The following is a 12194-nucleotide window of genomic DNA, read 5'->3' as shown; positions in this document are numbered from 1 at the left end:
TGGAAGCATTGACAATGGAAGTTATGGGATAAATATGACCACTATTTCCTTGAACTTTGGGACAATTTCTAAAAAAAACGGGGGAGAAGACTTTGAGATGAAGATGTTATATTATATTATCATTCGGTAATTGTTCTAATAAACTTTATTAAGTCTTTTTCCCTCCTGGTGATTTAAGTGGTTGAACCTTTCATCTTGTTTTATTATTGTAAACTCAGAATGGACCACGAAAAAAAATGTTTCTAATCATCAAATCATCATACATACTGGTACCCGGTAGAATAAATTTTTTCTAAAATAAAAGTATTGTAATACAGCACTCCAACTGTAATCATGACAAGTGTGGGAGCATGGTTGATCAGAAACGTTTTTTGGGGGTTGAGTTTTGTATGGCAATTCTTATGTAAATGGGTGTTGAGGAAGTTACAAAAAAATTATCATTTTGTCAATAGTAGCATGTTGTTAGAGAACTGTCAAATAAACATGATGTGACATTTTACAACTGTTTATCTTTTATGATAGGAACATGATATTTGATGATATAGATCGGATGATACACCCTCAGAGCATCATTGATAAAGTGGTGTTTGACTTGGATCAGATAATGGGAACTAACCCCTACTTGAGAAGTGGGAAATCCAGAGAACCTGCGTACCAGGCTTACAGTTCTGGTGATATCAAAATTAAGTAAGTCAGCCATGTATACTACTGACTACAATTCCATTGCTAGGCCATCTTTGCTGGTTACCATATTTTCTCAATCAGAAGTACATCTTCTTTGGAAGTGTGTTGAATCTAGATTACCCTGACGTCATGAGTAGCATTTGTTATGCCTCGGAAATGCAAGTTGTCCAATTTGGGGGAAGGTTAAAGTAAATTTTTATTGTGTGCATCAAAATCGCAATAATAAATTACCGTACACAACAAAAACTAAATCGAACATGAGTGAACGTAGAACATTGTAAAAATTATACAGAAAACATGCAACAAGTGGAAATGTGCTCAAATGCTAACTGAGCTAGTATTTAGGAGTTTGTAAATATCGCATCATTATCATTATCTACTGTTGTCTGAAACATTAACAAACATTGATTATTAAAAGCTGAGTTAACCTGACATTAAAGTTTAAGTATCTGTATCCGCAGATCAGTTATGTGTTTAAGGCCATGAATGTGTTTGTTCATAATGATGGCTTTATGTTTTGCAGGAATTTTCCATCTCCTGAAGGTACTGACATGACAAATACTCTGCAGTTTAACTCTCTCTTTGAAAGTGGTAATTTGAGGAAAGTTATACAGGTAGGTCTAGTACGTTATTCCCTGTTTGCCATCTGTACTTAAAATAAGCTCTCTTTTTTTCGAAAGCTGTCTCATTAAGAATATCATTCAACAACGTGTGCATGTATTTTGCACAGCATTTTTGACTTGCCAAGCAGTATAAAAAAAACTTTTTGACTGCATACATAGTATTGAATACCAATTTTTGGAACAGTTACCTTTAAGGTAACAATAAGATATTGCTCAAGTTTTGAGATGAGCTTACAGACACATTATCGGTCAGAATGCAGTTTGAATGACTCACCTGGAAACGAAAATTACCATTTATGCTAATCCCACATCAAGCACAATGACAAATAACTGTTTCTTCTTGTTTTCACCCACAGATTCGTAGATACGAATATGATCTAATTTTAAACTCTGATATTAATTGCAATCACCACCACCAATGGTTTTACTTTGAAGTAAGTGGTATGAAAACTGATGTACCATATCGATTCAACATTGTCAACTGTGAAAAACCCAATAGCCAATTTAACTTTGGTAAGTTATTATTAATGTTTTTGAGAAAACAACTCATTTGGGAGGTTCGCTTTTTGTATGTCTTCATTTAATTGTACTATGGTTAAAAACCATGTTTGGCCAAATGCTGTGTCTTGTAATAGGTGCTCTATTGCTTCATTGCCACTAGAGGGTGCTATATTGCTCCATTGCCACTAGAGGGTGCTATATTGCTTCATTGCCACTAGAGGGTGCTATCGGGAGGCGGACATCCGGACATTTTCACAGGCTAGCAACCATCGCGGTGAAAACAAAGGCCAAAAACTCGCAGAAAACGGTGCTTCGGGATAGTTGAGGAGACTCCCCTGAACAGTGTAACAAGATTAGCCCTACGTGTGTAACATATATGAATTTGGTTGTTCCTTATTATTTCAGAGTTGAGTTTGTGTTGTTTTTTCGAATTTTCACCGGCTCGATTGGCGTTCCACAGCAGCGTGCACAGAGCCCATAGAAATGCATGGTACAGTGGTGCGCGTCTTAGCAATGTGGAACGTCTTGTGACGTAGCTCCGCCCTGAGGATATTGCTTCATTGCCACTCAAGGGGACTATATGCTTTCATTGCAACAAGAGGATGCTAAATTTTGCCATTGCCACTAGAGGTTGCTGTATTCCACTATTGCCACTAGAGGGTGCTATATACTTTCATTGCTACAAGAAGATGCTAAATTTTGCCATTGCCACTAGAGGGTGATATATTCCACCTTTGTCATTTGAGGGTGCAGTATTTAATTAATGCCACTATAGTATAGCACATACAGTCTCAGCCGCTATTTCGAGTGTATGTAATTGTAATTAATCATTAATCATTGCCAGGTATGCAGCCATTGTTGTATTCAGTGAGAGAAGCTATAGAGGGCCATCCAAGCTGGATCCGTGCAGGGACAGATGTCTGCTATTACAGGAACCACTATTCCCGGAGTTCAGCGGCAGCAGCTGGACAAAAAGGAAAGAGTTACTTTTCCCTGACATTTACAATGGTGTTTCCATATGACGATGATATCTGTTACATGGCATATCATTATCCCTATACTTACTCTCAGCTTCAAGTGAGTCAAATAGTGTTATTTCTGCTGTGTAGGGAAAACAATTGTTTTCCAAACTCCCTTATATTATTTGTCATAAACATTAAAAAAATGTTATATATGATATGGGGGATAATATGTACTATAAATATGTAACAAAGCTCGCTCACATATGTGATCAGAATGTCTGTAGTATGTTTAAAAACTATGTTTTGTTTTTTGTGATGCAGTATATCCACCGTCTTTAATCAAGCAGAATTTTTATTATTCTGCTAGGAAATTTCAAATATGCATGCTTAAAAACACCTCCTCCTTCGTCCCTAACTCCCCCCCCCCCAAACTGTATAGTCCAAATTGTCACAACAAAACTTCTTCACACTCCAAAAGACCTTGTAAATGGCCACCGTTGAATATTATTGGAGCGAGGCAAAAACAATTCAACAAAATGTTGCTGGCCATTTGTGACAATTCCTGCTTATAGGGTTCCTACCACAATTGAGTGACTTTCTCCAAACGAGCAGGTTTAATTTGCTGAACCCACATTATGTAAAATAATTGTGGTCTTAATAACGCATGTTCACCAGCTTAAACTCCAGCTTAAAATGGACGTAAACAAAACACACAGATTTGTCAGCTTTCTACCTTCAATATTCTCTGAAAAGCTAGTTTGTAGTGTCAATCAAGAGTTGCCCACATTTACACCGGTTCTCGTCGATAAACAAAGCTTCACATGCGAGTCTCACACCTGATGTAATTTAAGTACCCCTTCACACACCACATTTAAGATAAAAGAAAAAAGCCCATTGGCTACGAATGCTGCTCTAATTAGTAGTCATCTTAAATGTGTATTTTTGTTTTAAAACAACCATAACAGTGCATCAGATAAGTATCATACACACATGTGGACAACTTGTTGACTGACAGATTGTTGCACTTTGTTATTTTACAGACACACTTGTTCGAGTTAGAAACTAATCTCATAGGTAGTGGACACACCAATATCTATTATAAGAATCAGACCTTCTGCGAGACACTGGGTGGTAATCCTTGTCCAGTTCTGACCATAACATCCTATCCACACTCGAGAGATAAGGAAGGCATCGAACAATTCAGTAAGTCACAACTCGTGTTTAATTTTGGATGCAAGTAAATACAGGTCAAAGTGCAAATAGTCTCTTTGTGAATAAATATATGAAGGATCATTATAATTTATGGTCAATATTCATATTTATTGAATATGCAAATACAGTCATCTATATGCTAGTTATGAAAATAATTTACAATGTAAATATAGGGCAATATTGCAAATGATTGGTCATTATTTAAACGTCTAACGATTAGTATGAAAATAATGCTGTGCCATGTGGTGGAAAAATATTTCAATGTCAACATGCAAATTTTTTTTTTTTCGAAAAATCAATTCATTATTCAGTTTAAACATACTATTGAGATGGACTTTCAAAATTCCGATATTGAATACATTCTGTCCTTTGCAGGATGCCGGCCATATATCTTTCTCTCTGGTCGCGTACATCCAGGAGAAAGTAACGCTTCCTGGGTCATGAAAGGATCATTGAATTTCCTGATGAGTCAGCATCCTACTGCACAGGCTTTACGAGAAGTTTATATTTTCAAGATAGTTCCAATGTTGAATCCAGATGGTGTTATTAATGGAAGGTAATGTACTAAATGTTTACAGCTAGTTTGCCTCTGAAATAGGTTTCAATTTATTCCTTTATTTCTGAAAAATCCAAGGCTAGTGGTGACTGTCCTCAAAATACTCTGTTTTCCTTTTTGTGAAAAAAATAATGTCAATGTAGTCTAATAGTAAGGAAGAGACAAAACCAATAAACCACTTGAATTAATTAGTGTAAGCACATGTTTATTGTAGTACAGATAGCATTGTACAATTTCTCATATGAAACATGTTATGAGCATATAGGACAGGTCAGGCCAGATATAGGACAGATCAATATCAGGTGCTACAATAGTTTACAATTACTTGCAGTCTTTATTTTTTTAATACCCCCCGGTAGTTATTTCTCCTGTGGTCAACAAGCCGATTCAATATTTTAACTCAAGATCTTGTTAGAGTGCACACTGAATCTGGTCTTTTGTATGATGAAAACTCCCGAAATAATTCAGGATTGATAACTGTTTTGTACTTTTATCTGTAGTCATCGTTGTTCATTAAGTGGTGAGGATTTGAATCGGCGTTGGCAGGATCCTTCACCAGATCTGCATCCCACTATCTACCATACCAAAGGTTTACTCCAATATTTACAACTCATAAACAAGACACCATTGGTCTATTGTGATTATCATGGACATTCTCGTCGTAAAAACGTCTTTATGTATGGATGTAGTAGTGCCTTGTCATATCTACCAGAGGACAATGCTACTGTTTCTAGTGGTAGTTCAGGTTCACGGGAAGATACCAGTTATAGGGTAAGGTTATGTATTTTCAGTGCTCATTCAGTTATCGTCCACAAACCGGGACACTCGTATTTTCCTGTCTAACACAATGCAGATCACAGGACCAGATCAGTTTATACATCTGATATGACTGTAGCCAATTCTCAGGCCAGGAATGCTGGAGCCTAGCAGGAAGAATGTACTCTTTATTTTTTGTCAACAGTTGAGTGACCAGTGACTGCAGTTATCTGATCTTGCTTTTCATTGCAGGGTAACACTAGCTTAGAAAAAAAATCAAACCTGCATTCTCTGCCATGCTGGACAGACATTCCACATTGATATTGTAATAACTTTATGTCTTAACCTTGTTGTTTTTTTCAGACTCTGCCCAGAATCCTGTCAAATGCACCATCATTCTCTTTCAATAATTGTAGTTTTGTGGTTGAGAAGTCCAAGGAAGCTACTGCCAGGGTGGTTGTCTGGAGAGAAATAGGTGTTGCCAGGAGTTATACCATGGAGAGTACGTACTGTGGGTGCGACCAAGGTCCATACAAGGTAATCTACAACCTGAAATGTCTGTCTGTCTGTCTGTCTGTCTATCTACATCCCTAACTCACTTGTCATCTGCTTATTTAAACAACTTTAATTCAATACCTTCCTCAGACAGAATCTTATGTTCTTTTTCTCGCCAGGGACTTCAAATTGGAACCAGAGAATTAGAAGAGATGGGTAAAAAGTTCTGTGAAGCTCTCTTGAAATTGCGTCGGACCAGCCAACACATGAGGCAGCCATCTAGCTACACAAGTCTGACTGTTCTTGTAGCAACCTCTTTGGAAAATGATAAGGAACAGGAAAATCACAGGTTAGAAAAATGTCTACTTTTTACAATTGTGATGATTTTGACTGGAAGGTGTTCTCAAATCAGGTGTATATTAAAGTTGCATTCCCAGTTTGCATCTCTGTGTAGTACCGTCTCCTGACCAACACTATCAAATGTTGAGATTGTGGATGAGTAATGAGAAATATGAATATGTAAATATGAATTTAAGGTTAGATTTGTAAAGAATAGATACTCACTGAATTAGTAGACTTTGTTTGTCCGTAAGGGTTAGTTACATTATAGGTATGTTCATCTACGGGATAATACCCCCTGTACTCTCAAAATGAAATAAGCTAGGAAAAATGAGGACAAAATCTCTGTTTTTAAACACATTTTATCTTGTTCTGGGAGGGATGTCTACTAAGTGGTTAAGTGGTACTGTAGCTTCACCATTATTGTTGAATTTTGTCTTTCCTTATGAAATATTCTCATTACCCTGTTGACCATAATCTTCAAAATTGCAGTCACATCTGGTAGGCGATATCAAATGTCTAATTTGAGAAAATTTCAGTGAATATGGAAAGATTTAAAACAAAAGATCATGTCTCCATGTCCATGTGTCCAAATGATGTCAAACCAATTAACAATGGCTATTGTCTACATGTTCTGAATGCCTTGATACTATTCAAGATAGTCAATGTCTTCTATATTTTCACACAGGCCAAGGTATTTTAGCTAGTCAGTATCCTCAGGATTTTGCAGCTCAATCCCAGTTACTGTATAGCATGTTTTGAGAAGGGCAATGGATGTTGACATAAATCCTCATCACAACAGGAAGTGCATAAGTTACTGTAAAACATGTTTTTTTTGCTAATATGTTATTTCAGCTAATTTTGCTAATTAAAGAGGTTGCTCATAAAAAATGCATGTTGTCACAATAAGCTTGTTGGCACTTTTAGTTAAATTAAGTGTTTTATAGTAAATAACATCCATTGTTTGTATCCACCATTGTAGCCCTGATGAAGAGAATGTAGTTGTGCAGCAAGATGCAGATTGCAGTAGCGAAAGCGTGGTACAATTAGACGCTGATGGAAGTGGTCAGGGAATTAGTATCGAAGAAGATGACGATGATGATGATGATAGCTATGATGATTTAGAGTATGATGACGACGACGATGATGATGATTTGTGCACTGTTTCAGGTTCTGTACAACTTCCACCAATTGAGAATGATAGTGACGACAAAGATAGAGAATAAATTACTGAGATGCTACTACTGCAATGCTCAACCGAAGTACAAACATATCAGCAGTTTGTAATTTTTGTACATTTTATAAAAGAAAGAAATTGTTTGAACAAATTCTTTGTGAGTTTAGCTGCGTATTATTTTTTACAAAATGTTATGTTTTTGGATGTTAGAAACAGCTTTATTTTTAAAAATTGCAGTTTTACTGTTTTGAGCAAGTTGCCTGTATTTTGAGGCCCAGGAATACAAGCAATAATTTTAATATTATATTATGCATCCGGTAGCTAATATTGAGAATACCAGTTGTGTAAATAGTCTATCCAAATTGTGAACTACCTCTTTAACTTAGATTCCGTCTCTAGTCACTGACAACCTATCCACCAAGTTCACAGGTTTTAGCTGAGAATAGCTGTGTTTTTTTTTTTCTTTTTTGTGTTGAATTTGAAATTACAAGATTTTTTTTGGTGGAAATTAGGTTTTACTACTTCTATGTTGAAAGCAGTAACAGCTGTACTGAAGTGTTGGAATGGCTTATTCTGTACTGCCAAAATACGAAGAAATATACAAATTTATTATAGTTATAGCAAATACATTTGTAACAAAAACATTTAATTCTACACTTTTTTAAAGCATTTTATTATAAATTCAGTTTTAATGAATGCCAAAAATGTATACCACTAGATGGCGCTGTTTTGATATGAATATGCACAACTACAGATGGTGCTGTTATGACCAAAATGCCCAACACTAGATGGCGCTGTTATAGAAATGTACACCACTAGATGGCGCTGTTACAGAAATGTACACCACTAGATGGCGCTGTTTTGATATAAATGTGTTAACTTCTTACTATAGGCGATGATTATCATCGTGTTTGGTTACCATAAAAAAAAAAACCAAGGCATACGATTAGTACTGGCACAGATTAAATCGAATACACATACGCTGCAACTCTCTATTTCACATTTATGTTTTTTTTAATATACGTCTATCTTTGGCTATCGTAAAACATTAAAATGGTAAATACAACAAAGTAAATTGATAAGTATAATAATGAAATTAATCTTACCGGTACTTTTTAATTCCTTGTTTTTATATAATTTTTTTTAGTGATAGACTACGACTGTAGGTTGTATCAAACTAATTACAAGTTTGAGAGTTTTTATTTACAAGAGTTTTTAATCAGACAGTGTTTAAGGCAATGCTCACATTCTTCTTTATTTTATCTGGGATAATTTGTGAAGGAAAACAATTCTTTTTATTCTATGACGATTCTTGAATAAATAAATGCTGGTCACAATGCTCGTTTGTTTGATGTGTTAAGTCAGGAAAAATAAACAATGGACTTGTGCTACCATTGATTATCAGTCAACAATAGAACTATGCTCTAATTGATCTAATGTTGTTTCATTTCCTTATTTAACAAAAATATTCGATAACATTTTAGTATTGAAGATATTGTCATAAAATATTCACATTTAATAGAGGTCCACCCAATGTACACATATACCAAGTACGGTAATGTTTTCAAGAAGAATTTGAAAATGGCATTTTCAGCAACAACATTTGTTAAAATTAGAGAATTCAAAAAATCTTCAAGCGGGAGGGAATCACCTGCGCACGTGCGGGAATTGAGTCCCAAGCGATGATGGCTAACTGGTGTAAAATCAAAATATTTAGCAGGGAACTTGTACGCTCAGATCCTCTTTTCCCTATACCATGCCAACTCAATCACACATCAATCAAGTCTTCAAAAACTAAGGTTTTATTTTTGTTTTATTTTAAACATTACCCAACATTATATATCATTTAGCAGTAGCTGTACATATAACATAATGCAGTCTCTCTGTACACGTATATAACAAATATTAAAACACCATAGCAAAAAACAATGTTAACAAAGCATATAAAATATTTCCAACATTCCACAAATACTTAGTATATATTTGTACAAATGTTACTCAATAAATAAAAAAAAATTGGTGTTCTGTTTAAGTCAGCAAAGAGTGGATGAAATAAGGGCATACAACTTTGTTGATGACATTAGATACAGTTGTGATTCCAATAAACTGTATAATTTGCGTAAAAGTTTTGTTTTCAAATATTCATTCTACTGGTATATTCAAATTAGTTGGTGGGTTGATTAGCTCAGGACAGTGCATCAGCTGGTGGTAGAGATCTGCGAGATGCACATGTTTACCTGTAAATCTGACCACACGCCCATTGAAATTATCAAATTATTTGTAAATGTCATGGCATGAACTAGAATCGTTAATTTAAAAAAAAATTGGGCCATCTGATAGTATTTTTTTGTTTACTTTATTCTTGAACGTTAATTTAATCACAGTAGTATTTCATCAGTGGAGATTGATTGTTGATACGTTTTAAATTTATTCAAGACAGAGTCAATGTAAAAATTCAGGGGTGTTTGAGTTGAAGTTAAGGGGGGCATTAATTAAATCTAGTGAGCCAGTCACTTAATTGGCACATGGAAAACAAAAGAGCAACTAATCTAATGAGGTAGATTCCCACTATTAACTACATATGTAAATAGATATATCTGTATTTGTGATAACTACCAAAATAGTATAAAGACGTCGCCTGCAACGAAGACTGAAGAGAGATTTTTGTAATAATAAATGCAACTCCATTATAGGAGAGATCGGAAGAATACGTCAGAATGTGCGTTTCTGCTTTTGAGGCGATTACAAGGTATGAGGTATTTACAAGTTAATATAAGAGTCCTGTCCCACACCTGGATAAAGATTTGCTGACATTTTTTTTTCAAGACTGGACAAAACGAGAATCTTGTTTTTTTAAAACAATATCCATAAAAACTCGTTGGGTTTTTTTTGTTTTTTTTTTGAATTCCGTGAGTTTTTGAAGTGTTGTTTTTCCCATTTTTTTTTTTTCTTGAATTGCAACAGCTTTGGCAGAAAATTACTTTGCTGACCACTTACGAATGTGCAAAAATTCGAAACGACACCAATTTAATGTCCTAACCATCACACCACAAATGTGACTACACATAACAGAGTCAATACTCTACATAAAGTGATTATAAGATGGTCGTTAATGTAAAAAAAAAAAGTTATATATACATATGTATGATCTCCAGACTCTTAATGATTTCACTTTCTTAAAAAGAACATATTCACAAAAATATACCGTCCAAGAATGCATGAATGTAGTTTTTTTTTTTTAAATAAATAAATACACGTAGGGAAGTCAACTTTGTGATTGTTTTAGTTATCAATTTCATTAAGTGCTCCCATAATGCATCACTTGGGATGAACTTTGTTTTGAAAAATAAAAAAAATATTTTATCAACAGTAGCATCTACTAAGTCATAGCCGCTTGTAATTTCAACCACACAAACTAAAATTGTTGCAGCATTGACTTTCCTGTTTTGAAGGGTTGACCATTAGTGAATTTAAAAAAAAAAAATAAAAAAAAAATCTACAGGCAGGGAAAAAAATCTCTAACTGCTAAAAAAAATATAGAGCAACATTAATCAAAATCTAGCTCAAAATTAGGTGAAGGAAACTAATTTAGAGTTTGTTCCACCTACCGCCCCCCCCCAAGAGTATCTAATGGTCAACCCTAAGCTTGTATAATCAAGAACAAATGATCCTGTTTACTGTTCTACAAATAAATGTTTGAAATCGCTTTCAAATGTATGACTTTGTAAAGCAAACAAAATTTATGGTATGCAGGCCATGATTGGTTAGAATTGAACATGTGACTAATGATGCATAATGGGCATTTATGCAAATCTGGTCTGCACAGCCAAGTTCACCGAAATATATAGGACCAAGATATAGGACAGAAATTCAAGAATAGAGTTTTTGGGTTGAATTCACAAAACCAACATTTTGAAAACTATTCAAGGTGCATACATTTTTTTTATCATTAAATCTAAAAATCATTGCAAGGTTATGGGGGTTGCATTAAATATGCACAATTTTATATCTTATCTGTAGATGAACTTCTAATTATGTAAATTATCTGATTACAATTTACTTTTGATTACAATGAATATTTACATTCCTGTGTAATTATACAGATTTACCAATTTGGAGTTGACCATTGAATAATCTGCAAGGAAAACAATTTAAAAAAAATTGTACAAGGAAAATCCTGCACTAAAAATAAAGCATAACAAGAAAGAAGTGTACAGCAACATCACGTTAAAAAATATCTAGTTAAACCCTAAGTGAAGGAAAAAAAAAATTGCACAATGTAGCACCCCGGTCAATTTTCTAATGGTCAACCCCTAATATATTTTAAACTTGACATCTAGGCTGTATGGTTTTTACAAAAATATTTTTACATTATCTAAAGTTGAATCAACAATTACTTTCTTGTAATTGCAAAAATTAGGTCCAATGGCGTTATAATCATTATCAAATACTATTTTCCTGAATAATTTACATATATGACTCAATCGTTCAGTCACGCTTTATAAGCGAAATGGTGTCGCTAGTCTGGGTGCTGCCAGGCCAGTCACACCACAGCTAGAAATATTAATTTGTTTAAATTCATCAAAATAAATATTACAGCCTCAAAGGGGAAAACTGTCTCTTGAAATAAACCAGTGATAGGAGAGGCATTGTTAGAAAATTTCCAAACACCACCCAAATATCGGAGATCATCTTAAGTACTGAACAGGTTGACGTATCCAGGACAGTCTTCACAGGCTTTCTTTAATGTGTCACGGATCTCCCGAATCGGTAGTCGTTTGGTTGGTTGCCTATGCCAACATCCGAGCATGATGGTATAGATTTCTCGATGTTCGTAGCAGGCAGCAGGGCAATCTAAAAGGGTGCCGTTCTTGATATACTCGATAACC

At 34.8% G+C, this 12194-nt stretch overlaps 2 protein-coding genes across 3 annotated transcripts in view; one reads left to right on the top strand and one right to left on the bottom strand.

Annotated features, from left to right (window-relative positions):
- The window catches only part of LOC100369585 (cytosolic carboxypeptidase 1-like), a 40034-nt gene extending 31392 nt beyond the window's left edge, over positions 1-8642 (top strand). For both annotated transcript variants that reach the window (XM_085507061.1, XM_085507060.1), the window contains 10 exons: positions 523-687; positions 1208-1298; positions 1664-1820; positions 2653-2885; positions 3811-3973; positions 4358-4538; positions 5039-5309; positions 5658-5831; positions 5969-6138; positions 7111-8642. In XM_085507061.1, coding sequence (XP_085363187.1) covers positions 523-687; positions 1208-1298; positions 1664-1820; positions 2653-2885; positions 3811-3973; positions 4358-4538; positions 5039-5309; positions 5658-5831; positions 5969-6138; positions 7111-7354 — 1849 coding nt within the window. In that variant the 3' untranslated portion in view covers positions 7355-8642. The remainder of the gene's footprint in view (positions 1-522; positions 688-1207; positions 1299-1663; positions 1821-2652; positions 2886-3810; positions 3974-4357; positions 4539-5038; positions 5310-5657; positions 5832-5968; positions 6139-7110) is intronic.
- Positions 8643-9100: 458 nt separating this feature from the next.
- The window catches only part of LOC100369434 (NT-3 growth factor receptor-like), a 45243-nt gene continuing 42149 nt past the window's right edge, over positions 9101-12194 (bottom strand). Inside the window, exon 14 of the mRNA XM_085507062.1 lies at positions 9101-12193. Coding sequence (XP_085363188.1) covers positions 11999-12193 — 195 coding nt within the window. The 3' untranslated portion in view covers positions 9101-11998. The remainder of the gene's footprint in view (position 12194) is intronic.

This window comes from Saccoglossus kowalevskii, chromosome 13, assembly GCF_978046115.1.
Source record: "Saccoglossus kowalevskii chromosome 13, keSacKowa6.1, whole genome shotgun sequence".
Lineage (NCBI taxonomy): Eukaryota > Metazoa > Hemichordata > Enteropneusta > Harrimaniidae > Saccoglossus > Saccoglossus kowalevskii.
Note: the sequence above shows the minus strand (reverse complement) of the source record. Positions and strands in the feature narration are given on the sequence as shown.